Source organism: Brienomyrus brachyistius, chromosome 11, assembly GCF_023856365.1.
Source record: "Brienomyrus brachyistius isolate T26 chromosome 11, BBRACH_0.4, whole genome shotgun sequence".
In the NCBI taxonomy this organism is placed as follows: Eukaryota; Metazoa; Chordata; class Actinopteri; order Osteoglossiformes; family Mormyridae; genus Brienomyrus; species Brienomyrus brachyistius.
In genome coordinates, this window is record NC_064543.1 from 517,100 (window position 1) to 544,783 (window position 27,684).

The 27,684-nt window shown below is 42.7% G+C and overlaps 1 protein-coding gene and 1 long non-coding RNA gene across 5 annotated transcripts; one reads left to right on the forward strand and one right to left on the reverse strand.

Moving 5' to 3' along the window:
* The first annotated feature begins 3,148 nt into the window (after positions 1–3,148).
* LOC125704178 (paired amphipathic helix protein Sin3a-like) lies at positions 3,149–27,617 on the forward strand. Of its 3 annotated transcripts, none has more exons than XM_048969529.1 (21): positions 3,149–3,219; positions 8,462–8,674; positions 8,847–9,029; positions 11,376–11,482; positions 12,539–12,830; positions 14,143–14,394; positions 14,690–14,842; positions 15,185–15,340; positions 16,922–17,011; positions 17,428–17,546; positions 17,836–18,046; positions 18,551–18,667; positions 18,833–19,071; positions 19,495–19,678; positions 20,890–21,463; positions 21,908–22,077; positions 22,474–22,647; positions 22,736–22,828; positions 22,982–23,076; positions 24,501–24,702; positions 25,733–27,617. In XM_048969529.1, exons 1-21 carry the CDS (start codon positions 3,157–3,159, stop codon positions 25,961–25,963), a joined length of 3,918 nt encoding a protein of 1,305 aa, XP_048825486.1. In that variant the 5' UTR covers positions 3,149–3,156; the 3' UTR covers positions 25,964–27,617. The 3 variants fall into 3 exon arrangements, with proteins under 3 accessions (XP_048825486.1, XP_048825488.1, XP_048825487.1); XM_048969531.1 differs by lacking the exon at positions 3,149–3,219 and adding an exon at positions 4,466–4,853; XM_048969530.1 differs by lacking the exon at positions 3,149–3,219 and adding an exon at positions 5,446–5,669.
* LOC125704190 (uncharacterized) lies at positions 11,774–12,323 on the reverse strand. 2 transcript variants are annotated; one of them, XR_007381048.1, is made up of 4 exons: positions 12,212–12,323; positions 12,116–12,163; positions 11,972–12,067; positions 11,774–11,875 (listed from the first exon to the last, which is right to left on the reverse strand). It is a non-coding gene; the product is annotated as an uncharacterized LOC125704190 (long non-coding RNA). The 2 variants fall into 2 exon arrangements; XR_007381046.1 differs by lacking the exon at positions 12,116–12,163.
* Positions 27,618–27,684: the final 67 nt, after the last annotated feature.

The window sequence follows — 27,684 nt, forward strand, 5'->3', positions numbered from 1 at the left end:
TTATGTTGAATAGCTAATTATCTTGTTCTGTTTTATTCCTTGGAGAGTAATGGTGTTTGAAGGAAATGTGTCATCGTTTGAAAGTGTAGATGGAATATTGTTAATTACGTGGGAAGTATGACGGGGAAAGCAGGACTCTTACAGAACATCTCCAGATTAATCAGTTTATTTTATTGGCATTATGGACTCTTGTGCCGTTCGCAAGGGGAAAGTTTGTAATTGCTTTCACACAAAATCCAAAAGGTAAAATTAATTTTTGCAAATGCAGATCTTTGCGCTTGACACCAAAGAGTTGTCATGGCAAGGGAGAAGGGGGTTTCCTGTTATTCACTTTGCTGGCGTATTCTGCTCCTGTTATTTGTATAACTGAATGATGATGGCATAGGACAGTTCACTAGACCATGAGACAGGAAATAGTCATTACTACTTATACCATATATGTTACATACATCCCTGCTGGAGGCTAGAAATACAAATATAACTACTTTTTTTTTTTGGGGGGGGGGACTGGATTGGTATTTTGTATTTGGGCCTTTAGGTTGCCATTTCAGGATGGTATAGCAGGTGGCACTGTCATGAAATTTGCATGTTCTCCCTATGTTGCACTGATTTCCTCCAGATACTCTTAAAGACTCTAATTTCCCTACTGTGTGTGTGTGTGTGTGTTTATATCTCCTGCAATGAAGTGGTCTCCCATCCAGTGTACCACTGCCCTATGCTGCCTAAGGTAGGCTCCAGTCCCCTCCCTCCAGATGGTTACCATCCATTAATCCATCCATCCATTTTCTGCCCCTTATCCGGGGCTGGGTCACAGGGGTAGCAGTCTAAACTCATGACCATAGGTGAGGGCAGGAATGTAGATTGATTGGTAAATTGAGATGGTTACCTTTCAGTTTATGTAGAATTTAAAATGTGAATACTTCCTACTTACGTGGAGACTGAGCATGTGTTTTATTTACATGTAATACATCATAGAACATTTAGGGTCGGACCTCTGCTATGCTAATATGTATTTACATACAGCAATACAGCTTCTGTTGACAGTGTGAATCATCTCCACCAAGAAATTTAGATGGATGCATTTATTTTTTTCATCTCAGTGCAATGATAATAATGTGGTAGTCACTGTCTTGCGCCTTTATTAAATCTTTCATTTCTCTTAGTATTTATAAAACTGAAAGTGTCATTTTGCAGAACTCACTCGAGTGGTGGGGGTTGAGTCCTCAGGAATATATTTGTGTCCCTGTGCTGCTAGCATGTTTGCTAAATCCAAAATTAAACTACAAATGAATGTGATGATGATGGATTGCAGAGGTGTTTCACAAATTCCCTTTGACTGGACCTTAAGGTCAGGCGAGCTTCAGCCAAGCACTATGCAAACCTTTGGCCCAGTATTATGGAGACCTTCAGCCAAGCCCTATGGGCACCTTTGGCAGAAACATATGGAAGCACAATCCATTATCAGTCGAAGAAAGCCAGTTTTTAAGTGACTGCATGCCTCCAGGATCATGGGTCTGACTGCCAGCCCTGGCTCGGTATTCATTGAGTGGGCATGTTCTCCCTCTTTCCTCCTACATGCTGTTGGATGAACTGATATCTCAAAAACGCCCCTAGTGTGCCAGTGTATGTAGACTGGCATTCCACCCGAGGTGTTCCCTGCCTCATGCTCTGTGTTTCCTGGAAAATACAGCGGGCTGGACATAAGAAACAGACGTATAAATGGAGACTGGCTACACTGTACAAATACATTTAATTACATTTCAGTCATTGGATATTCCATGTATTGGAAATGTGTTGATTTAGTTCTTTCCCACATGCAATGATAGCAATAATGTGGACATCTTCTGGTGTACAGGTAGTGTTTTGATGAAATCTTGTTTTAATGAAGACCATATTTTAAATTGAGGAAGTTCAATTTACTAATGTCTAACAGTCGATCTAGCAAGGGAGAAATTTCACAAACTAAATCTTGATCTTTAATTCACTGAACCATTTGTTCACAAATATTTGTAAATCTGACTGCCTGGCTGGGTGCTTGATTTGATATATCTATCATGCTACCTGAGGGTCACCATTACTGACCATTTCATACATAACGCACCTTATAGAGGTATGGGTATGAGCATGTACATGTGTATGTATATGGTTTTGCATTACCCAGCACCATTTGAATAGTAAATTGTAGCTATAGCAGTGGATATTTATTATTACTTGCGCTATCCATATTTCATACTGTGTATGGGTGTACATAGGTTTTATTATTATTGTATTAGGGTCTTATCTATCTCATTTTATATTATTTTTATTTTGTACTCTTATTTTGTATTTTTATATTCTCTACTCCTGAAACCTTTCTTGCTATCTGTTTGGAGCTGTGATAACACACAAATTTCCCCATTGTGGGATCAATAAAGTTTATCTATCTATCTATGGCAATGGCTCTGAATGAAATGAAACAGTGGATTAAGAGGCCTAACCCAATACTTTTGTCCAAATAGTGTGTGTGTGTGTGTGTGTGTGTATACACAAGTGTGTGTATATGCATAAATATATATGTAATGTTGAAAAAATGCTAGCTGTTGAAAAATTGTGTGTGTATATATATATATATATATATATAAAGTAAAGATATCTGTGCAATATATGTACAAAAGTGGTCAACGATTTACAGATCGTACTTCACGATGTAATATACAAGGACAGTGTTGTGTCAGTGTAGGCAAAACTGCTTCTGCATTTCTGAATCCAGAAATAAAAGTATTATTGACTATTATGCACGCCGACTTCAGGCTGTATAACTATAGATACTGCCAGACCTATTTTTTGAATGTAATACAATAAAATTCGGGTATTTCTTCAGTCTTCTTGAAGGTATTTAGAATCTGGTTCCGCAGGAGTGCCACTTTCCCTGATACTCTTACAGCCTAATTGTTAATTCAGCCTAAAATAAATTCAAGTGCTGCACCTGATACACGTTATATAAGTGATTATTTTTGACATGCTGAAAGACATGCATAATTTTAAAGCATACTCCCCGATTTTTATTCTGATTTATTAAACATTAGTCTCACAACAGCCCCCCATTCTAGTTTAGTCATTTGGCGGGTTATATTCAAATTGTATGACATCAGTAGCTATGAGAGCCAATGCTAAAGGATGGGGGCGTTTTCAACTGTTTTGTTACAAACACGAATCCGGAGTAAGAGGATCTTTTCCTGGGTATGTACCTGCCTAATAACTAGTCTATCAGAAACATAAAGATTGCAGTAATACGGTCACATGCTACTATACCCCGAGTGTAAAGTGGCTGAATGGAACTTGATATTTGTTGACCTGTTTTGATGTTTCACGATTATAAATGTACGATCGGGAGGTACCTTAGCCGTAACACCGAACGGTGTTTTTTTCCATTCAAAAAATGTACCTAGCCGATATATTTTTCGTTTTATTCTGTTAACCAAGCAGCAAGTGTATTCTCTATTGTGGAAACGCATTTACCTGTTCTGTGCTAACGCTGCTGCTACGATCAGTAGTCCAGATAGTTGCGACGAAGCAGAACATCAGTCTTTGAAATCAAAATAAAGCTTCAGCTACTACTGTGCTTAATTTTTCAGTATAAATTAATCTCTTAGTGCCTGTTTCGACCATAAAGGGATTGCAAAAGTGGAGGTATTCATTGCATAGATTTTACGGGTATGTGGTAATAAAGCAAAATATTAAAGGTGTTCAGTCTTAGGATAGAAAAGATGAGCATTAGGTAAAGTGAGAACGGTTTCTGGATTTGCCAGGTCTCTTGAGTGACGGTGAACTGTCGGAATCATTATGTTACACTCATATTATAAATCTGAATCGACGAATACTTTCTTTTAATAGTACTTTTTTTAATTTTATTGACGTTAACTTGCTCGGTATTGTTATTTAAACTGAAACGCAATTGTTCTATACCTGGCTAAACATTGCACATCGACGAATTTCATTGTCTTTGAAAGGAAACGTTTAAGAGTGGCGGTAATCGTCGTGGTATTCACAGTGTAACTACAGTATCTTTACCGACCTACCTGGAGAGAATAATTTAGCTATATTGTAAATGCTGTACGGTCAGATTATGAAAAAATATTAACCCATTTGGAATAAATGCTTATATTAAACACTGAAGCATGGATATTAATAGTACAGTACGAACTACATGCTTTCAGAAAATGGGCTGGTCGGAAAACACGCATGAAAATGGTTTAACTACGCATTAAGTGTAAAGGAAGCAGCGCCTTCATCTAAAGAATCTGTAGCCACACCTTCAAGGCAACCATAATTGGGTCGATGTCATCTATTCAGAAAGCCCAGAAAGACGCGCCAATGTACACACCTAGAAACGAACTTTCATTTTCATTTCAATTGAACAGCATTCATGGCGCCTACTTCGTGTTTTGTGTTTGACGAGATGGGGTCTCAGAGCTATCCCAATCCGAATTCACAACGTGTGCTACGCATAAAACGTTACATGCAGAAATTACACCCTCAGTCTCGCTGCAAGTGACGGAAAACTGAACTCGCTCTACGAGGAGAAAGACGGGAATCCCGATCAAGTGTTTAGACCTGAAGGACCTCCGGTAGATGTTGGCCCGAATGCTCCGCCCCATGGGCGAATGCCCTCAGGTGATTGGCTACAAGCGCCGATTTAGGTGGCGCCAAGCAAATAGCCCCTTTCGACGTACGTGCCTCCTTCAAATGGCGACTAAATAACGATCACGTGACACCAGAACTTCAGGAAGTTGTCTAATACGGTTGCTATTCATTGTGTTGTGTATCTCGAACTACTACAGCTGTTTATACCTGCAAATATATGACCGAATTAGGTGTGTTATTTACGTATGTTTAATTCTGCCATTTTAAATGTTTTTTTTTCTATTGCACCTATCCTTGCCAAATTTCGTAGTATATTCAGTTCTTATAGGCGCGACAAATTCAGGAAAACCGTTCAGAAAATGCTAAATTGACGTGTGAACCTCCACAATAGCTGTGTTCCGTACAACCTTGAGTTCCTAGTTGCAGCAAACATGACACGCATACAACGCCATGTATTTTTCGTTTGGTCCGTCGTTCCTGCGAGCCATAAAATGGAATGGAAAAAGGTTCAGCGTATTGGCGACAAGATATAGAAGTAATCAATTCAAATTGATCGACGGAGATTTTACCAATCCTCTTCCTTCTGTCTTTACTTCATGCGATTTGATCTCCCTATCAGGTTTTAGTGGGCTGTACGATTGCGAAGACGGATAGAAGTCCCGCCTCGTTATTATTTTTTTTCATTCAGCTTTGATTGGCTTGAGAGATTCCCAATCAATACCAAGAGATCGCCCCCCCTTTCGCGAGTCTGATCCAATAGCTATTTGAAATTGGGCGGGGTTTTACCCAACTTGTTAGAGCCACGCCTCCAGGACAAGACACGGACGGAGGTTGTTTTCTGATGAGAATTTTCTTTTTGCGGTGTGGCGCTTTGGCCATTTATTTTATTATTTTGCTTCTTTTAAAAGTTATACACCAGTATATTTCTCTATATGCAGAGTCGCTTATGCGTCTTCAGTTTTTAAGTCTCCGGAGTGTTTTAGGCAAAATATATATACACACAAATAGACAACGAGTTGTTCCCAGTTCACAAGTGTTACGAGGAGGTGAGTTCATTCGAATTGCTAGCTTCGCTGTAACGGGGAAATACCGTTAAAAGTGTCCGGCGAATTCAAAGTGGTTAGTCTGGGTAACGGGCGAATTTCAGCCAGTGATGCTAGCCGGTGAGTCGTGGTCTTTTGAGACCGTCCGGCGGTCTCTGATGTACATGTGCAGTCTGACCCGCCGTTACAGCACGATACTTCCCAGCCCTGTTTGTCAACGTCGCATTGAACTCTTGCTGCATTAGCCAGCTAGCTTGCTAAGTAGTTTTGTTTTAGTTTTATTCTGCTTTGTTACCGTGTGTGCTTATTCCAGACGTTGAACTTTATTCTTTTTCTTTACGGCTTTGAGGTACGATCTCTCCCAACTCGCATATTTGTTGTGTATCAGCGGGCTGTAAATTTGCACGTCGTCCCGCTGATGTATCTCCGGCTGCCTGGAGAAACGTAAGGATCGCTTTTCCAGCGGGTCGGCGGTACTCGAGGACGGCGCCTACCTTTTGTGACAGGCCGCAAAGCGAGGGGGGCGGCGAAAGGGGGACTGTCTGTTCTTCTTGGGTGAAAATAAAAATGCTGCAGTCGAGTTGCTGCTGGTACCACGAGCTAAAGATAGCATTTATTACATGTGAATGTTGATTCTGCAACTTAAACGACCGGCAGTATAATCATTGTTGTGCGTTTCACTTGATTTACCGCGTGTGGAGCGAAACGGACGGCTAATTATTTGTTTGTCCGTGTTTTTGTATTCTGTTTACTGTGATTTCCTGGTCTACGTGCTGTTCACATTTTCCGTGGTATAGTAACCGGTGCCGATTAGCTAGCTAGTTAGCTTTGAGGGGAAGTGTCGGACGGCGATTACTGATGACTAGCTACTTATAAACACGAGAATTGATGGTGCCATCTATCACAGCGTATGGGATTGTTGTTAGTAATACCGTCTGACTGGCTGACTGCAGAACGGAGCTGGTTTTGAGTCTGTTCTCTAGTATAAATATTAAGTCATAAAGCAAGGACATCCATTAACGTTGTTTATCAAATCTACTGTAAGACGAAGCAGCCTGTCGTGTCCGTCAACTGTAAAAAAAATTTAGCTCTCCAAATCTAATTTGAAGGCGATAGCTAGTTTTAATTGGCTTGCCGCTGACCCAGACTTTAGCTTCGAGTAGTCTGATGCATTTGTGCGAGATCAACAATAACTTTTTCTTCCTTCGAGCAAGCGAATATTGTTTCACATAATCGCTGTTTGTTTATCGGATTATCACCTAATAATGGCTATTCTTGATATTCGCGGCGACGTGTAGTTTTTAACGGGTTCGGAATTTAAGGGGAAAGTGAGTTGCTCCCTCAGCCCCAGCCGCGCGGCCAGAGGCGTCTCGGTGACGTCACCGGGCTCTGCAGCTTGGGTCCGTCTCCGCTGCTGGCTACGGGATCCGGTCCAGTGCAGGAGGCCGGTCGGTCGGTCATAATCCAAACCGGACACCGGCGTATTGCCCGACAGCGTTCAGCTATTTCAGATCAAATTATCCTACGTGAGATCAGACCCGGAGTGGCGCCGTTAAACCCCTTCTTTCCCTAAGGGTCTCAGTTTGGGCAACTAACAATGTTCCATCGCGACATTAGTACGACATTTCTTAATATATCTTAGGGTTATTTTTATTTAGAACATGTTTTTTGAGTTTGCCATAAATGACTTTACGACGGCGTAATGCTATCTCATTTGTTGTCGCTTTTCTAAACGGGCATTTCGGATAAAATCCGCGCATTTCATACAGATGAATGGTCTTCGAGTGGCTGTAGTCTTTAAGATGTTTCCAAAACTAGATGGCTTTAAGTCGTTTTTTTTCGAGGTGTGGATCCATCGTGTCGAATAAAGGACATGTTTAGTTGCAGTGTTTGTTGTGGCACAGTTTAAACTATTTGGACATGCAGGGATGAAGAATCGTGGTGTTTTTAAAGCAGTGGTATGTTACGCATCCTGCATGATGTCTGTGGCTTTCGGGATGTATGATATCGGCGGTTTTCGCTCTCTTTTCCTTGACAAACCTTTTTATGTTATATTGGACTCTGCTGAGGCCCCATGTACTACATCACCTTAGAGAAATATATCATCAACACGAATTGTATGTAAAAACCCGTCTTCAGCAATTTAATGTTGCAGCTGTGGCACTTTTACATATTTTTAAAGACATATTTTTCTCATCCAGTCGCAGTTATGTTAAATCGGCCGGCAATTTTAGTTATTCTGATAAGTACCAAGTTCTGTTTGAAAATTAATATTGACTGTGTCTCACAAATAACGTTGTCAGTTAAACAGTCATAAATAATGTCAGTATGTAATGTCTTCTTTTTTTACTTCTCTTAATTTGAGAGGGGCAGCATTTACTCAAGATTTTTTTTAGGTCAAAGTTACAGCTGATCTGTTGATTTAATTGTACATATTTAAATGTGGTGCAGGAGAGAAAATATGTAATTTCTAACCAGTTCAATTAAAACCTGGGTGTGGAAACAATGGTGGATTATCTACTTCATCTTTGTGGGAACAAGGATCAAGGCTCATTTTGCTTTGTAAATTCCCAAACCCTTGTTGTGGATGTCCTTTTTTTATATAAAAAAAAGTCAGTGTTCATTAATGTGGCTGTGGTTTTGCAGTTAAGTTGTGAATTGAAGTGAGGTTTGCAGCTGTGAACGTGTGACCACCTGCTGGAGTGGTGAGGATGTTGGCCCGGGAGCATCTTACCGATGGCTTCTGAGTCTGCCAGCCGCTGAAGTGCCTTGTTGACTGACCTTTGTCCGGTCAGGTATCGCAGCCCCCCCTTGATTATGCGTCCACAATGAAGCGGCGCCTGGAGGAACAGGAACCGGTTTTTGCGTCTCAGCAGCGTCGGCTCTCCGGCGGCACCGACGGTTTCCAGCACCGTGTCCTGGCCCCTGCACCAGCTGTCTACGAGCCCGTGCCGGACAGCATGCAGCCCAGTGCCAGCATCCAGTACTCTGTGCCGCCACCGTACCAGGTGCGTATCAGAGTCTCCATAAACACTGCACTCTTCACTACTGCTCTTTGGTGAATTTACGTTTTTGAACGGGAGGGAAATCCCACTACTCTGCATGTGATATTGAACGAGAGGCTTCACATTTGGTCGAATGTGTTTTCACATAAGTTGATGCTTCCTCTTTGTGCGACAGGTTCCCGCTGTGGCCCAGAGCTCCAGCAGCCACGGGCACCCCCCCGGGCCTGCGGCACATGGTGGGACACACCACCACAGTCCTGCCAGCAGCACACATGGGGCTCAGGGAGCGCAGAACCATCCGCACCCCCCAGCTCCCTCTGCCCCCATGCAGGGCCAGCAGCAGTTCCAGAGGCTAAAGGTTAGGGGGCGCCCAGTGCACATGCTTCTTCCCATACTAATATTATGTAGATGTATTTAGGCATCGTGGGGTTACATTTGTATGAGTGTCAGTTGGCTGTCACCTACTTTTAATCGGACACCTATGAATGTTGTGTTGTAGTTAAGGCTGGGTGATATGCCCTAGAAGTGATATCGCTGGATTTTCAGAAACTTTCACAGCATTGATATTTATCACAATATTATAAAATTCTTTTATAGGGAAGAGTGAAACACTGCAGGTGGTTTTGAAGTTTTCTGATTATGATAACCAAATTGTCTTACTAATAGTTATGGAGCCTTTGACCAGTATACTGATAAATTATGCTGGCAACATACCTTGATGGAATTTCTGTAAAAAATAGTGTATCATAACTGCTAATTATTCAAGAAAACAAGTGTTTCAACTATACCACGATATTCATGTAGGGCTGGGCAATGTCGATATTGCATCACGCATGTGCAGTAATCACCAGGACTTCAGATGACGGGCGAAACATTTGCCAGGCGCCAGCTTTTCAGTGCTATACGGACGTTTGTTTATGCCCACAATTTAAGCAGTTTAGTAGTATGGCTAAAATATTAATGAGACTTTGTGTGACGCCCAACAGTCATTATTAGTATAAATATGGCATATCCTTAAGATTAATAAACGTGTCAGACTTTGAACTGTAGAAAGCAGCGCCACACCGCCGACGTCTTTTATCCACAAGATCCCCTCTTTTAAAAGACGTCGTGGCTGCTCTCCTTCACCGCGACTTCAGTGCATGTTGTACTGAGGTATAGGCCTACTAAACCGTAGTATACCAGAACAGTATTATGTGGTGTGCTCCGCTAATCGAATTTGCGAAACATAAAGTTTGTGCAGAGTGCTAACTTGGGTATCACAAAATGAATCTCATTAATATTTAAGCCATACTACTTATCTCCTTACCAAATTATTGGCATAAATAAATGTCGGTATAGCACTGAATAGCTGGCGTCCGGCCAAATGCTTCATCTGTCATCTGAAGCCCTGGTGATTATTGCACATGTGCAATATAATATCAATATGATTTCGCCCCGCCCTATTCTCATGATATTCAAACTGATGGCGATATGAATGTTCATAATCACAGTACAATATTTTGCAAATATCGTCCAGTCCAGTCTGTAGTACTGCCAGGATTGTATTGTAACACTGGTGAGACAATCGCCTTATTTGACCCATGATTATGTATAGATGACATAGCTGACTGTGGTTGGGCTCTGCTTGTGTTTCACTCACTGTGTGTGTGCTCATGATTTCTGAAGAAACAAAACATGCACCCTACGTTTTCTGGTTTCTGTATTTTTTCTGATTGAATTTGGAAAGTAAGATGCATCATTAATATAGTACAATCAACAAAAGAATTATTCTAATGAAAAACTGGCTAATAGAAATACTATTGGACACTTTCATTGTGAACTCTAGGATAGGGGTTCTCAGCCAGTTGTCCGTGGACCAGTACCAACGGAATACTGGCCACGGAAAATGTGTGCTTTTATGGAGTAATTGGTTAATTTCCAAAAAGAAACAAAATATTTTCTTTTCTTTTTTTTTATGACCCCCCACATGTTCACATGTTCTGTTCGCATCTCAGAAATTGGAAATAATTTGACTTAGGAAACTGCTGATCAGACCGCCGGTACACACCCCACACTTCCCAGTCGTTTTTCCCAGTAGTTTTTGTGTGGCCTTACAGGTTAATAGATACCAAAAGAGTTTGGACTTTATTGAGAGCAACCAGTTCTGATTGTCACCAGTATGTCTTCCTTCACACTCACCCATCCCTTCACTGTAAGAGCAGTTTTGTCAGTCTCACTATGTGATGCTTTGATAACTCATTGGGCACCGTAATTTGCCCTTAATTATTATAAATTACTATAAGTTTGCCTAAAGTGCTGTGTTGGAAAGGGAATGAAGGACAGGGACTCAGTCATTTCTGAGCTTAGTCGGTGGCCAGCTTGACGTTTGTACCACAAAGGCCAAGGTTGTTCAGTAATATGACACATATTTTGCTGGTGAAAGCAGGAGTCTGGAGGAGGAGTGCAGTGTGTTTGGATGAAATATGCCATTTTGGTTTTACTGTGCTTTTAAATGTTTCACACAATATTCTATTAAAGGGGTTTCTTGCTTGGTCTGTGTTAATTACTTTGGCTGTTCATGATTGATTGATTCATACATGTTAACTGTACGTATCTTATAATGTTGTTTTACTGGGCAAACAGCATAGCAATGAAAAAAAGGAATTTTGGCTTGTTTTGGAATATGTGCTGTAAGTAATGAAAGGTGGTCTCTCATTTGCAGGTAGAAGATGCTTTGTCCTACCTGGACCAGGTAAAGCTGCAGTTTGGAAGTCAACCTCAAGTATACAATGACTTCCTTGACATCATGAAGGAGTTCAAGTCTCAAAGGTGATGTCATTTTAAATCTTTTTCGTCTTATCCTGTTGGGATTTGATTTTCATAAGAATGATGTACCCTCTTCAGTGAGGTAATGGTGCTGGCGGTGTTATTTATTTCTGACATGCCTGTATTTGCTGATTTGGCATGGTTTAAAAAAAGTCTTGCAAGTAAAAAAATCAGTGCTGTAATTGTCATTCTGTAGTGCATAAAAATGAGTGAGTGCTGATTGCTGTTGCTTTGTGCTTACAGCACTGATACCTGTATTGAAACCTCACTGCTGTTGCTTTGTGCCTACAGCACTGATACCTGTATTGAAACCTCACTGCTGTTGCTTTGTGCCTACAGCACTGATACCTGTATTGAAACCTCACTGCTGTTGCTTTGTGCCTACAGCACTGATACCTGTATTGAAACCTCACCGCTGTTGCTTTGTGCCTACAGCACTGATACCTGTATTGAAACCTCACCGCTGTTGCTTTGTGCCTACAGCACTGATACCTGTATTGAAACCTCACTGCTGTTGCTTTGTGCCTACAGCACTGATACCTGTATTGAAACCTCACTGCTGTTGCTTTGTGCCTACAGCACTGATACCTGTATTGAAACCTCACTGCTATTGCTTTGTGCCTACAGCACTGATACCTGTATTGAAACCTCACTGCTGTTGCTTTGTGCCTACAGCACTGATACCTGTATTGAAACCTCACTGCTATTGCTTTGTGCCTACAGCACTGATACCTGTATTGAAACCTCACTGCTGTTGCTTTGTGCCTACAGCACTGATACCTGTATTGAAACCTCACTGCTGTTGCTTTGTGCCTACAGCACTGATACCTGTATTGAAACCTCACTGCTGTTGCTTTGTGCCTACAGCACTGATACCTGTATTGAAACCTCACTGCTGTTGCTTTGTGCCTACAGCACTGATACCTGTATTGAAACCTCACTGCTGTTGCTTTGTGCCTACAGCACTGATACCTGTATTGAAACCTCACTGCTGTTGCTTTGTGCCTACAGCACTGATACCTGTATTGAAACCTCACTGCTGTTGCTTTGTGCCTACAGCATTGATACCCCAGGGGTGATCAGTAGGGTGTCTCAGCTCTTCAAGGGTCACCCTGACCTCATTATGGGATTCAACACATTTCTGCCTCCTGGATACAAAATAGAAGTACAAACCAACGACTTGGTGAATGTCACGACCCCGGGGCAGATCCACCACATAACCCCTCACGGCATCTCCGTTCAGAACCTTCCCATTGTGACCCCCCCTCAGCATCAGTCTCACCTAGCTGCCGCAGCTAGTACTGCGGCCCCCCCTCCAGCTGCCCAGCCCACACCAGCCAAAATGACTAAGGTACGGTTTACTGCTTTATATTATAGTGATGTTTCATGGTACAGTAGAACTTTAAGGTATAACCTTATTTCAGTTTTTCACTAATGTTACAGTTTCCTCTTTCCTGTATGCATCAAATAGTCAATAGTCAGTAGTTTCCTCTCCTGCTAAATATCATTGCAACTTCCACACATTTTCTCATTGGCTGACACTTTGGATACCAAGAATATCACAATGTCTTTTAATAAGTTCTCTAACTGATATCACGAGTCTAGTTTTTGTCTGAATGCATGTTGCAGAAATGCAGACTGCATGGTACAGTGCAGAAACCTGCTGTACTGTACATTCTTAAGTAGTTTATTGGTTGCTGAATGAATGGATGGCCCTTTCCTTCTTGTAGGTTTTATATGAGTTGCAGGTGGCTTTAACCAAATTATTTATTCAGTTTTGAAACTTTTTTTTTCACAAAAAACAACCAGTGGCAAGTCCTCCTTTCTGTCAAAACACCCAATCAAGTAGATGATTGGCAGTACAATGTAGGTTTGGTACTCAAGGTAAAGGTTTAGCAACAGTGCCTTTCAACTCATCAGATACTTTTTAAATACTTTTTATTTCCTGTGGATTGTAATTGATAAACTGCACATATTGTGCTCTAAAATTAAAGGCTTTTCCTTGCAGGTTAATTTCTGACTGCTTTTCACTGGATTTGTGTTACGAAGAACTGTCTGATTTTAAGTAAATTTGAGTCCAGTAAATTTTTTTGCTGTACTTAGAATAAAGTATTTTTATCCACTTCTACTGACAGAATATTGTAACTTACATTGTAGTAGGCTGAAGTACTTGTATGTTGCTTAGTATTTGGTAACTTTGAATTGAAACAACGTAAATCACTGAAACTGGTAAATATTAATTTCACCCTTTAGAATCTACATAATCTCAGTAAAAAATGTTGACTGACTCTTATTTTTTATTACTCTTTGAATTTTGCCTCTCATATATATATATATATATATATATATATATATATATATATATATATATATATATATATATATATATATATATATATATATATATATAAAAAAAATAAATATGGTTAATACTGATTAGGCTGAGCACAGGCAGCAGGGAGAACCCACCACTGATATGGTGGTTCTCTGGAAATTGTAAAAAGTGAAATATGGATGATTCTTTATTTCTTATGAAGTGATGAGGAATACCTCTGTTACCACTGTGTTTAGCATGTATGATGCTGGTATAGTATGGTCTTTCCGTTCTGGCTGGTTGTTTGCCTCAGCCAAGCGGATCCTCACTGTAGTCGTTCCCCCTTCAGCCACTGCAGTCTCCAGCGCTGACGCCCAGCAGCCAACCCAACCCCTCCATCCCGCCCTACGCCTCTCCCCGCTCGCCCCCCATGCAGCCCCACACTCCGGCCAGCAGCACTCCAACTGGTGCTCCGGTCCTGCAGAACAACCAGCCGGTGGAGTTCAACCACGCCATAAATTACGTCAATAAGATCAAGAACCGCTTCCAAGGCCAACCTGAAATCTACAAATCCTTCCTGGAGATCCTCCACACGTATCAGGTCGGTCCTGGGTTTGCTGTGCTTTGTTCTTACTGGCTGCCAATTTCCAGCTTCTTTTTAAAAAACGGACTGGGAACTTGCGCCTTGCAGGGGTGCAGACATCGGTTCTCCCTGTGTGTTCTGTATTTATCTGCATTACATGACAATGGGGACGCCAAGCTTGGACATGCGATTCCTTCGTAAAGCATTCTCAATTGTAAAGGGAAGTTCATTCCTCAGGCTTGTGAATTCCCCTTTTCTGTTCCCTCACACGGCTCGGAGCCCTTCCGTTAATGCCGGCTGCTTTCCCATGCAGAAGGAGCAGCGCAACGCCAAGGAGGCTGCAGGGAACTACACGCCGGCCCTTACGGAGCAGGAAGTGTATTCCCAGGTTGCGCGCCTCTTCAAGAACCAGGAGGACCTGCTCTCAGAGTTCGGCCAGTTCCTGCCAGATGCAAACAACTCTGGGGTGAGTCTAGCTTTTGTCCTGTTTCGTGGAGATGAACTTCATTTATTAGACTCCTAGCTGAGACTAGTCATGTAGCTTATAACTGAAGCCCTTTTGTCCCCAACACCGTAGTTGAGTTCTTTCAGGTGCTGATTATATTACTTGTACAGGAATCCTTGTAAAACTGCTTCTACTTAAAATAAATGGGCACATTTAGTCACCTGTCAAATATTGCACTAGTTTGCAAATTACATTCCAGGTTTTCAAGATGGTCTTTAGTTAAGAAGACCAGCAGTGCGTGAATTCCAGGTGGCTTTGGATATAAAGGTCATGTTTAATTGCTGTTGCTGTCCTCCGTTACAGGTGTTACCTAAGACGACAGCGGAGAAGGTGGAGTCTGTACGCAACGACCACGGGGGCACCGTCAAAAAGCCACAACTCAACAATAAGCAGAGGCCCAGTCAGAACGGCTGCCAGATGCGAAGGCACTCTGCCGGTGTCACCACGCCCCCTGTCAAGGTGAACTGCGCCTTACCCAGACTATAGGGGCACTGCTGTATGAGTGTATGAGTCTCAATACCCACCCATCTTAGAGGTGTAAAACTGCTACTGAACAAACCTGTAAGCTCACCAACTTGTGCAAAGAGTGAATGTGCTGCTGCTCATGGTGAGGTTGGAGCACAGATGAGGGCCCAACTGATATTAAGACTTTGTCTACCTGCTTCTTATTGGAAACATTCAGATATCACCTGATAATATCATATGATTAAAAAAATTAGACACCAATAGCTTTTGTTAAACAGTATCTTTTGCGTTGATTTATCAAAGAGCAGGAACTGGCAAAGTCTTAATCTAAATCTTACTCTAAATAATACAAAAGTGGCACTTCATAATTTAACCGTAAAACTTGGTTATTAGTCAATGCAAACTTTTTCAATGTGTTCTCAGCCGAGCACATTGTAAGAGTACTGTATGTTTTGAGTGTGGTTCTTCATGTCTATCAAATGAACTGTGTCCATACACTAAAACCACATTGGGTTATAAAGACTTTGTGTGGCCTTATACCATGACTAGCACCTCTTTGATATGTTGTATGATTTTGGGCTCTACCTTCGCCCAGGCCTTTCTGGGTTTTGCTCGATTTGGTATCGTATATCTGCTTTTCACCATTCACTGGTTAATTCCCTTTGGATGGTAGGACTTGGCCGGCTTTCGTCATTCACTCTCATGCTGTTTGTTTAGAGTACACAGGGAGTTAGCTGTAGTATATTGTCTCTTCACATCCTTTTCTTTTGTCCGGCGTAGGAATGCTAGCCAGTTTTTGCCTTTAGGTAGGTGTGGATTTTTGTTTGTTTTTGTAAAATCCACTTTTGACGCTGGGTGTCTGTCTCTCACACCACTGTAAATAAAACACAGGGCAGTAGGACTTTACTTTGGTCTTCCCTGTATATAACTAGGCACGCGTTCTATTACGGCGTTACCCTGAACTGAACCATAACACTTACTAATGATCCTAGGCTATGCTTTATAATGGTAGCTTCTCGCACTTCATGTCATGTGTGTTTTAAAGGGATTTTTTTGCACTAAAAATGTTTCTTTTTCACAGATAAATTTGTACCAGTAAAGTTGTGGAACCTTAATATTGGCCAGTTTTTTCTGTAGACTGATATATTCGGTCCTGGTAGAGAACAGCTGCATGTCTTCTAGACTCCCTCACCATTGCACTGGTAGAATGGGGAGACTTTCAGTGTCAAGCTAATTGTCTCTGTTTAATTTAACAATCACACTAGATTTCTGTGCTATGAATTTGCATACTTTAATAAAATTCCGCAGAAACTCCTTTTGTGCATATATTACAGGCTGTGAATTTGTTGAAAACGACATATTTTGATGTGAATGACCTGTTTTGGAATCGTGTTCTGTGTTTGCTCACGGTAATGTGCACCATTTCTGTGGGCTTTCAGTCCTCTTTCTTTGGTGTTGGTAGGTGCCAGATCACAGAAGATGCTGTAGCTTTACATAAGTTAGGCCAGACGTTCAGCTGCCACCGAGCACCTCAGCACATAATGTTTTCTATGCCGTCTCTTTTTCTTTTTGCAGAAGAAGCCCAAGTTGCTGGGTTTGAAAGACCAGCCACTTGCAGAAGTCGGTAAACATGGAATCGGCACTGAGTCGGTCTTTTTTGAGAAGGTGAGCAGGGATCCCACAGCTTAATGTTTTGTGCCATTTTGATACCGTTTACCAGCTGCAATCTTTAATCTACTCCCTAGACTCAAGATGTTTTATTTTCAATGTCTGACGCATGCAGTGCAGAGGTTCTCGCTCAGCCAGTCTACAAAGAAGTGTTTACAAATGACGAACAGATAAACGATTGCCATTACCCATCTAATTGTCTCAGTCAAGACTAGTAACAGATGCAATACTATTCACTTAAAATACAAAGTGCAGTAAATAGAGCTTGAGGAAAACGAACTGCAGATTCTATTTCATCTTCATACTACAGATCACATGCACAGTGTGCTTTTCTCGTGTAACTGTGGCCGTTCAGTGCACCATATGCACAGGCCCCTGCATGTGCAGCTCTCTTTCAGCTGTGTGCGTTGCAGGTGCGGAAGGCCCTGCGCAGCTCCGAGGCCTACGAGAACTTCCTACGCTGCCTGGACATCTTCAACCAGGAGGTGATATCGCGTGCGGAGCTGGTGCAGCTCGTGCTCCCCTTTCTGGGGTGAGTGTCAAACAAAGTGCAACTGGACTCTTTAGCAACACTGTGATGCAGGAAGACTTATAAAGACTATAAAATAGTCTGATGTTGGATTTCTGTATCAAGGGTATCCACTTATCACACTATTTGCACTTTGAAAATGTATTTTTGTCATGTCAACATTTTTTTTATTTTCTTTTTAATATGCCATCGTAACATTCTTTCTTTTTATATATTCGTTTTGCTTCTGAATGTTTTATGCTGCTGGACATACTGTTAAGATGATGTTGTATGTGCACAATTTTTTTAATAGAAAATTCCCAGAGTTGTTCAACTGGTTCAAGAACTTCTTGGGATACAGGGAGTCTTCCCACATGGAGAGCTTCCCTAAGGAGCGAGCCACTGAGGGCATCGCCATGGAGATCGACTACGCCTCCTGTAAGAGGCTTGGCTCCAGCTACAGGGCACTGCCTAAGAGTTACCAGCAACCGAGGTGCACGGGGAGAACGCCACTCTGTAAGGAGGTGAGCCCTGCCCGTAACCTGACCCCTTCTCTGAAGGGAATTGTGAGGCAGGAGCTTCTGGAAGGTGAACAATTTTTTTTTGGGATACCCCTTTCCAGGTGTAGAGCTGGAATGAAAATGTTTAACCAAACCTTTATTCTAAAAATGCGTAAAATGTATATTTCATTTGGGAAGCAAGGACACTGCTTGCATAGAGAATCCAGAGGTGTTCTGGGAATTCAGGTTTAACCTAAAGGGGTATTTAGTCTGAGGGTTGCTGTCAGAAAAAGGGAAATATTCACGTACAGGCACACAGGAGTGAGTAACGGGTAGGGTTAGGGTCCTGAGGCGGTCACCCAGCTCAAAGCGAGGGCCAGCACCTCCGCCTACCCACAGAGGAACTCGACAAGTGCCATGTTCTTGTGTATGAGAGAATTTTGGGTGTAAAATGTGTGTTCACTGTCTGTCCCTCAGCGGTGGCTAAGGAGGCGCTAACAGTGTCTGTCTGTACCGCGACCCTTTCAGGTGCTGAATGACACCTGGGTGTCGTTCCCCTCCTGGTCTGAGGACTCCACCTTTGTCAGTTCCAAAAAGACCCAGTATGAAGAGCATATTTACAGATGCGAAGATGAACGCTTTGAGGTAACCAAACTAGTAAATCATCAATTGAAGAAATGTTTTCCCCATTGTTTTTGCTTTATATACGTATTTTATTTATTTTTTTGGTTAATATGTAAAAACTATAAACAAGTTCCCAAGACCAGTGCTTTATATCTGCATGGAGTATTGAAGCTCTTCTGTCCACAGCTGGACGTGGTACTGGAGACTAACCTGGCCACAATCCGTGTGCTGGAGGCCATGCAGAAGAAGCTGTCCCGCATGTCAGCCGAGGAACAGGCTAAGTTTCGCCTGGACAACACCATGGGCGGCTCCTCCGAGGTCATCCACCGCAAAGCTATACAGAGGATATACGGGGACAAGGCTCCCGATATCATCGATGGTCTGAAAAAGAACCCCGCGGTTTCTGTGCCGATTGTGCTAAAGAGGTGAGGTGCTCCGGCCCACAGCTAAAGCCCAGGGCAGCTCCAGTGGCGTAAAAGCGAGATACCGGCACTGAGCTGATAGAACCACATCCTTTTTGCATGGAAAGGTGATATTTGTGAGGAAGCCACTCTTAGGCTTCCAGTCAGTAAAGTGTAGAGAAAGAACTGAAAGAAATAATTTAAAAATTGTGGGAAAATGGGTTTTGGTCTGCACACACTTAATCATTTGCTAGATTATTCCAAAATTTGACTGACCTCAATGATAAATTAATTTAGAAGTTAGAGCCTTTATAACTTTTTGAAGTTTCTGTTGAAAAAAGCGTGGCTAGGTTTCCAGTTTTCAGGATGACACAATCTGCTCTTTCATACAAGCCTGGTTTGTGCATCGTTTTATTAACCTCAGTTAATAATAAAAATGGTGTTCAGGCTAAAGATTAAGGAAGAAGAGTGGAGAGAAGCACAGAGGGGATTCAACAAGATCTGGAGGGAGCAGAATGAGAAATACTACCTGAAGTCCCTGGACCACCAGGGCATCAACTTCAAGCAGAATGACACCAAGGTCCTGCGATCGAAAACGCTGCTGAATGAGATAGAGAGCATCTATGACGAGGTACGAGACAATTTTGAAAACTATGGGGCCGCCTGACCTTCCAGGTGAAACGAGAAAAAAGTACCACTCCATAATTAATGAATTCACATTTTTCAGCTGAATACTGATTTTTCCAGTGTATAATAAATTCATCTAAACTAAAGAGTTCAGTCCTACACGCTCTATCTAATGGGTCTCTAGAGAAACTCCTTTGCTACTTTATGACTGTTTAGGTTTTTATGGAGGTTGAAAGCGGCATCATGATAACATGGTGCTGGGCTCGTGCTGGAAATGGTGCCGGTGCTGGGCTCGTGCTGGAAATGGTGCCGGTGCTGGGCTCGTGCTGGAAATGGTGCTGGAAATGGTGCCGGTGCCTGGCCGGTGCTGGAAATGGTGCCGGTGCTGAGCTGGTGCCTGGCTGGTGCTGGTGCTGGGCTGGTTCTCGCTTGGTGCCTTTTGAGAACTGACCCATGTCCCCATCGGTTTTAAAAAAGAACAGAATGGAAACATTATGTAACTGGAAGTGAGACTAAAGTGTAGGTTCTTAAAATGAGCCTTTAGTCTCATGTTTCTCAGAGTATGACCAGTTGTGCTCGGTCTCCATGGCCTGTATTCACGTCTGTCTCCATAAGGACTCTCCCATCTGCATGTGACTTATTTTCATCTGCTGTTTTACCGCTGTCCTTGTAAGGATCACGCAATAAAAGAGGCTGCTAAAAGTCGAGCTTTGCTGTCTGCCCCATGATCTCGCTACTCTAGCTATGTATTCAACTTGTGACATATTTATAATTTATTGTTAAATCTGACCTGATCTTTAGTTTTTCACTGAATTAAAAAATATGTACCATTATTCTGCTAATAAGCTGACAGGTTCTTTCAGTGCTGGGACCAGCAGTATTAGACAAAACTATATCGGTTATGGATTGATGGAATGCATTTTCTGGGTATGGGAAGGTTCAGACATGATGGTCTGACCACCTTTTCTGTGGTACCGTCCAGGAGTCATTTTCCTGGCCCAGGACCAGAATTTTTTTCCGGAGGGAAACACAGATTTGGAAAAAGCTCAGCTCCTGCTCCACGTTGGTGGAAAGTGGGGTATTACAGTTCTACTGGATGGCTGAGGTCATAAAACACTCACTTGTGTTTCAAGATCAGGCCTTAAAAATGTAATTATATTGAGAATTGTTTTGCTTTGGGGTTATTTAATAGTCAGTCATTCATCTAACCTGCAGCGCCAAGAGCAGGGGTCAGAGGAGACTGCTGGGCCACATCTGAGCCTGACCTACGAGGACAGTCAGATCCTAGAGGATGCTGCCGCACTCATCATCCATCACGTCAAGAGGCAGACCGGCATTCAGAAAGAGGACAAGTACAAGATCAAGCAGGTGGTCCATCATTTCATCCCCGACATGCTGTTTGCCCAGCGTGGGGAGCTGTCCGATGTGGAGGAGGAGGAGGAGGAGGAGGAGGAGGCAGAGCTGGAGGAGGGTGGGGCTAAGAAGCACAACGGCGTGGGCGGGGGCTCAGCGGGGAGCCCCACCAAGTCGAAGCTCCTTTTTGGCAGCACGGGAGCCCAGAAGCTGCGCTCCACGGACGACGCGTACAACCTGTTCTATGTCAACAACAATTGGTACATCTTCTTGCGGCTGCACCAGACTCTGTGTGCACGGCTTCTGCGCATCTACACGCAGGCAGAGCGCCAAATCGAGGACGAGTGCCGCGAGAGAGCGTGGGAACGCGAGGTGCTGGGCCTCAAGCGGGACAAGAGCGACACGCCGGCTGTCCAGCTGCGACTGAAGGAGCCCAGTGAGTACCGGCGGGGCCCGCGGCCATTCGCACTGCCACTCGCTAGCGTCCGCGCAGTTCATCTCTGCAGCTGTGTCTTTTTCACTTCTGCAGTTTATTCCACTGTTCATTTAGAAACGTCTAATGTGAAGGGACGTCCAGGCAAAGCTTCTCACTAAAACCAGAAGCTTACAAGTGTAGGAATTTTCCAATAAACATCTTTAAAATTTAATGCCAAAAAACCTGCATTTGCTCCATTTAATACGTACCAAACATCTGATAAAATTACGTCAGATGAATGGTTCCTATTGTGCAGCGTGAGAAAACGATCTTATGCAGTCGTACAGCTCTTGTGTGAGGCAGTTTGCTTGAGTTGTTCTCGTAATTGTTCTTGCTGGATTATTAAACTATTTCTGGCTAATCTGTGCATCCACATGTAACTTACATTGTCCATCCTGCTTGCAGTGGACATTGAGGTGGAAGACTACTATTCAGCTTTCCTGGAGATGGTCCGCAACCTTCTCGATGGGAATATGGATGCCTCTCAGTACGAGGACTCGCTGCGGGAAATGTTCACTATCCATGCCTACATGGCTTTCACCATGGACAAGCTGATCCAGAGCATCGTCAGGCAGGTCAGTACACCCTAGATGCACCCATGTGAATTGCTCCTCTGTGCTGATTAATTACAGAATGCATTCCTCTGTCTTCATGCTACTTGCTGTGGTATCAAGTTTCCTGAAGTCTGCTAATAGCGCCATGGTTACACTGACATATTTTGAGCGTGAGGGCCTGCATCACTTACTGACAGCTTGGTAGATATGCTGTATTCAAGATGACACAAAAAGGAGTCTTCCTGGCTAATGTGCTGTGGAACATGCTTTTTAAGGAATTATTGTAGATCATTATTGTACAACTCAGAAATTGGTGGCTTAGCGGATCTTCTCTCCATGATGAATCCTTTTTCCAGTTGATTACAGGCTCTTTCAGCATTAAGGCAAAAGATTCAGTGGATTCTTCTTTATTTCCAGCTGCAGCATATTGTGAGCGACGAGATTTGCGTGCAGGTGACGGATCTTTACCTGTCTGAGAGCCAGAACGCAGCCACCGGCGGCTCCCTGTCCACTCAGGCTTCCCGGGCAGCCCAGGAGGCAGCTTACCAGCGCAGGGCTGAGCAGCTGATGTCTGACGAGAACTGCTTCAAGGTACAGCAGTGGAGGCCCGTACACAGCTGGAAACATCTGATCGCCGTAGTGTGAACAGACTCACCTCTTCTGTTACCTTTGTGCAAAGGTGATGTTCCTGAAGAACAAAGGACACCTACAGCTGACGGTGGACCTGCTCGACACAGAGGAGGACAATTCTGATGAGCCGATGGAAGCTGAGGTGAGCTTCCTGACATGGCTTTCCCTCTGTCCAAACACACGCTTCTGCAGGCACTGAAAATACGGCCACTCCTCAGGACTGCCCGTCTCAAACGGCTTATGGTGCTTTCTTATTCTTACCTAATTAGAATCCCCTGTCGTGTTTGGTTTGCAGCGCTGGTCCGATTACGTAGGGAGGTACCTGAACTCTGACTCCACCTCACCGGAGCTCCGTGAACACCTCGCACAGAAACCCGTCTTCCTCCCCAGGTGAGAGTCTGGCCATGTGTGTCAGCAGCACAGTGCCCAGCTCAGTCCTGCCTCACTGGGGAAGCCTGCTGGCAAACCCTCTGTGTCTCTTCGCAGCCTGAAATCGGCCACAGCTCTGAGTGTCGTATGGCGTGTGGAATGGAAGTGTGTAAGACTGAGGTCGCATGGTCAGCTGGAACTGAAGCCTTAAGTGTGACACTTATCTAAAGATGAAACGCCTGAAGTCCCAGCTAAAACATGTCCCGAGTTGCCCCCCATTTGAGCTCATCCGCCACTGAAGTTTTACAGTTTACTGCTAACCCCCATAAGGCGCTATTCAAAAGCGACATGGCAAGAAATAACGGTGCAGTCAAACCTTCTACCTAAGTCACATTGTTGTAAGTTATTCATTGATTGCAAACGCAGGTTTTTTTTTTTTTATAAATCTGCGTGTAGGTGTTTGTCCTGCTGTGTAGTGATTAGAAATCTGAGTTCATTCTGTGTCACCCAGCTGTGTTGTGACTGAAAAGGTACAGTGCAGTCACTCCTCTGTGGGTTTCATTCTGGTCTTTTTTTGGGCTTTTGATCTACAAACTGACCATAACATTCTGACCTGGTTTCCTTCATGCAGCACTGCATGCATGGCAGTGCTGTAAATACAGTGTTTCTGTGAAGTGTATTCCCAAGATGACGCGCCCCTGTGTGATTTTGTTTGGACACTTGGCTGGATGCAGTTTTCAAATTTTCCATTTCTTGTTTTATTTTCCAAAATGTTAAAATTGTATATTTGGATTAAAAGATTTTTTTTGTTTTCTGCACAGTTCTGTCCTATATGGTTTGCTGCTGGATTCTATATTTATATTTGTTGTTTTATAACTTTTTAAGTAAGTCAAGATGAATCGTTGGCTCTTTTCAGTTTACAAAGTATTGAATACTTCCAGTGTAGCCTGAAGAACAGCTGCAGAGGTTCTTCCGTGATATCCTCAGACTATTGTAATTGTGGAGATCCTTATACCCATCAGGTCGAATATGCAACTTGTGAACATGTGGGCAGTTAGTAAGTGTTCATACTTCACCATGATGGTTTACAGCCAGGTTTAGTAGAAGCCAGAATGCAAACTGTGATTCGTGGGTTTTGCTGTTACTCATCTATAAGTGCAAATTATTGTCTCGGTTTGCCTGAAGTGGGGACTCGGTACCACTTGCTTTTTCTTTTTTCTTTTTTTAACTGCTTCCTGGGCTACCAAATGTAAGTCCTTATGCCGTGGAATTCGGAAGTGTGCCATGCATAAATGAGTCCTTGTTTCAGTTTGTCTCCAATTCCCTTCCCTGTCCAATGAAGTTTGCAAATCTTCAGGCCTGAGTTCCTTTAGAGGCGCTTGCAGAGGGGATCAGCATCGTTGCCCGTGTGTTTATGGCAGCTTCTGTACCGCCCCATAAACTAGGAACCTGCGTCGCATACGCAAGTACCAGCGAGGGCAAGAACAGCAGGAGAAGGAGGCTAAAGAGGGTGGGAAGAAGTCCCCCGAGGGTGCCGAAAACCTCAAGATGGAGTGCATGTTTAAGCTGAACTCCTACAAGATGGTGTACGTCTTCAAGTCAGAGGACTACATGTACAGGCGTACCGCCCTTCTGCGGGCTCACCAGGTGAGGATCACCCTCCGCCAGGGGTTTGCGATATAGCCAGAATATCATATCGCATGCGGCTTGTTATACCCATGGGCCACGATATAGATTGTGGTTGTTTTGTTTTTTGTGGTGTGGTTAGGAATGCCAATTAACCACTTAGCGAGCAAGACAACCTTACAAGAGAAACTGTTTGTAACATTATAATAGACTCAATTATTAGGATATATAAAATACGGTATATATAAAAAAGGACTGAGTAGAAGTGATAAAAAAAAATTCCCCCAGATCGTTACAAAAGTTTTTTTTTGTTTGTAAATGACAATTTGTTTACGGCAAACACACAAAGTTCCACATTTGCTGCACTCGTTCAGTACATATGTGTACTGAACCGACAGACTCGTACAGAAAGATTTCATTAGAAAGAAGTGTACCATTACACTCCTAATTTTTAGGCATGCTGCTAATCTGCTTACCGAATTGTGGTCCACAATAATGTCCATATAGTGCCATAAAGCCGGTATAAATTATCTAAAGCACTGCAGTTAATTGGTCAAGTTGATTTTCTGGAGGAAGATTATATGTTTAGATTAATCAATCAACTGATAAAATCATCGATTAGATTAATCTATACATATAGTTGTTAGTAGCAGCCCTAATTTTGTGTCAGTAAGAAGTGTTTGTGTATGAGTACTTCTGAACATGTGGAAGACGCTGCAGCTGAGGGCGATGTGCATGAAGACGCACATAGCAAGACAATCCGTATTTTGGCCTGATGTTTGCCTTACTTGCTCTTAGGTCGTTTTAGCAAAGGCATCTGCTAAAGAAAAGTAAATATAGGGCTGTATCACAATTCCTGCGACACCTCTGAAATGTATCGTGGGTACACCGGTTATGATAAAATATCGCCATTTTATCCATTACTGCTCCATACTTTTATTCTCTGTTTTTGTTTTTTTTTTTTTTTTTTGTCACTGTGACCCCATGCACTCAGTTGTGCTTTAAGGTTGCTGCTTTTGCCTGAATGTTAATGAGGGGCTTTTCTCCACAGTCACACCAGAGGGTCAGCACCCAACTTCACCGACGCTTCCAAGCCTGGGTGGACGAGTGGGTAAAGGAGCACGTGACCCCAGATATGGCTGCCGGCTGCAGCAGGTGGCTGATGGGAGAGGGCCGCGAGGGACTGCTGCCCTGCACCACCACCCGAGAGCCAGAAATCGTCCACTTCATGAGCATCAACAAATACCGCGTTAAATACCTGGGCCCTTGCAAAGCTCAGTAGCCTGCAGGTGTTCTGGGAAGCCGAGGGGTGGGTCTCTGTTAGGGCCTGCGGACAGGCTGGCACGACCAGGCTGGCATGACCAGGGCCGGGCCGTCCTTTGTACACCAACACCGCAGCAAAAAACAAAAAGATCTGGTTGCCACAGCTGGCGTGTCACGTTTTTCACAGTTTTAACTTTGATGACCTTTTAGCTGTGCCTGCGTGTAGCAGGCCCCCAGTGCCAAAACATGGGACTCCTCCAGCTGAACTGAACACCAACCAACTCTTTCTGCAGATTCTCTTGGCATAAGATATGGCTGCATACCAGATTCGAACCCAGGTCACAGGTCTAGGTAACTTCAGGTGCTCTGTGGTAGGTAGTGGAAAAAATGCAGGATGGGGTCCCCTGGCTGAGCTGTGATGCAGGCAAAGGCCGTGATGTCATGGCGCTGGAGGTATAAACGGCCGTTCGTTGACGGGCCTCATGCGTGAAGTCATCAGCATCACTTTGCCAAAAGACATGCGGTAATTATTACTTTTAAGAGTAACTTCTGGCTCAATACAATGATTGGCTGAAAGATGCACTTAACATTCTGGCCTGCGTGTTACCAAATTAAGATTTTCCCCATAGAAGTATTCAAGTAGCTTATTTGGAGATTCAGACTCAATAGAGATACAACACAAGCAATATCCCTCTGCTATTTGCCGGTTTCTGTGTCAAGGGATGATTTTTTTTTTTTTTATTATTTTTTAAAGTCTCATGGTATTACTGCTCTTTCAGAGGCAGCATTAATACATCTGTTATAAATCAGACTTGGTCTAAGTAGATGCTCTATCCATAGCAATTAATGTAAAAATATAGTCTCACTTTAGTAATTACTGGCCACACACTGTAAAATTGTATAGCTTGTGAATGTCAATATGACAGTTATATATTCTGATATGTATAATCAAAACTAACTGACCTCCATGATGCAGTACTTTCTGAATGTTCTGGCAGTGGCCTGAGAATCAGCACATCAGCTAGAACTCAAACAATAGGGATGGTCAGTAACTTATAGAACCCACACAATACTCACTCTTTGTAAATGAACTGTACATAGTGCAACCTTTTTTATTATTATAGAGATCTGCGTTGATTTGTTAGCCTGCATCACAAGCTTTCAGTGGACTTTAGTGAGAGGTGGCTAAAGTTAGTATATATAAGAAGCTAAATTGTATGACAGTTTATTACAGTTTTTACCAAAGGGAGTTTATTAAAAATTATAGTAGTTTTTTCTGTGTTCCTTTTTTATTTTTATTTTTTAATAGTGGAAAAAAATTTTCATTTGAAAGTAGAAAATTTTCCAGGATTTTTGAAATGGAGGTTTTTATAAAACATCCTCACGAAGCTGATGTTTTAATTGTGTGTTAATTTCAGACTGTAGTGACTCACTGCCCATTGGGATTATCCTACACAGCAAATGAGAATCCAAACTGAAAAAAAGACTTAATTTACACGTTAATAATTACTCTTGATAAGAGCAAAAAGGTATTGTATGTTGATGCCCATGATAGATTTCTGCTCAGAATATGGAGAATTTGTAAAACGTCATAAGCATGTCTTTTTCTGTGGATCTGTATAGCCCCTTTATTTCGGTAGTATTTAAGATTTCTAATAAAAAAGATGATTGTAGCTGATTTACCTTTATGTGTTCGGCCGGTTGTCCAGTTTCCTGTTCAATGCGCGTTTCGTGTTTCGT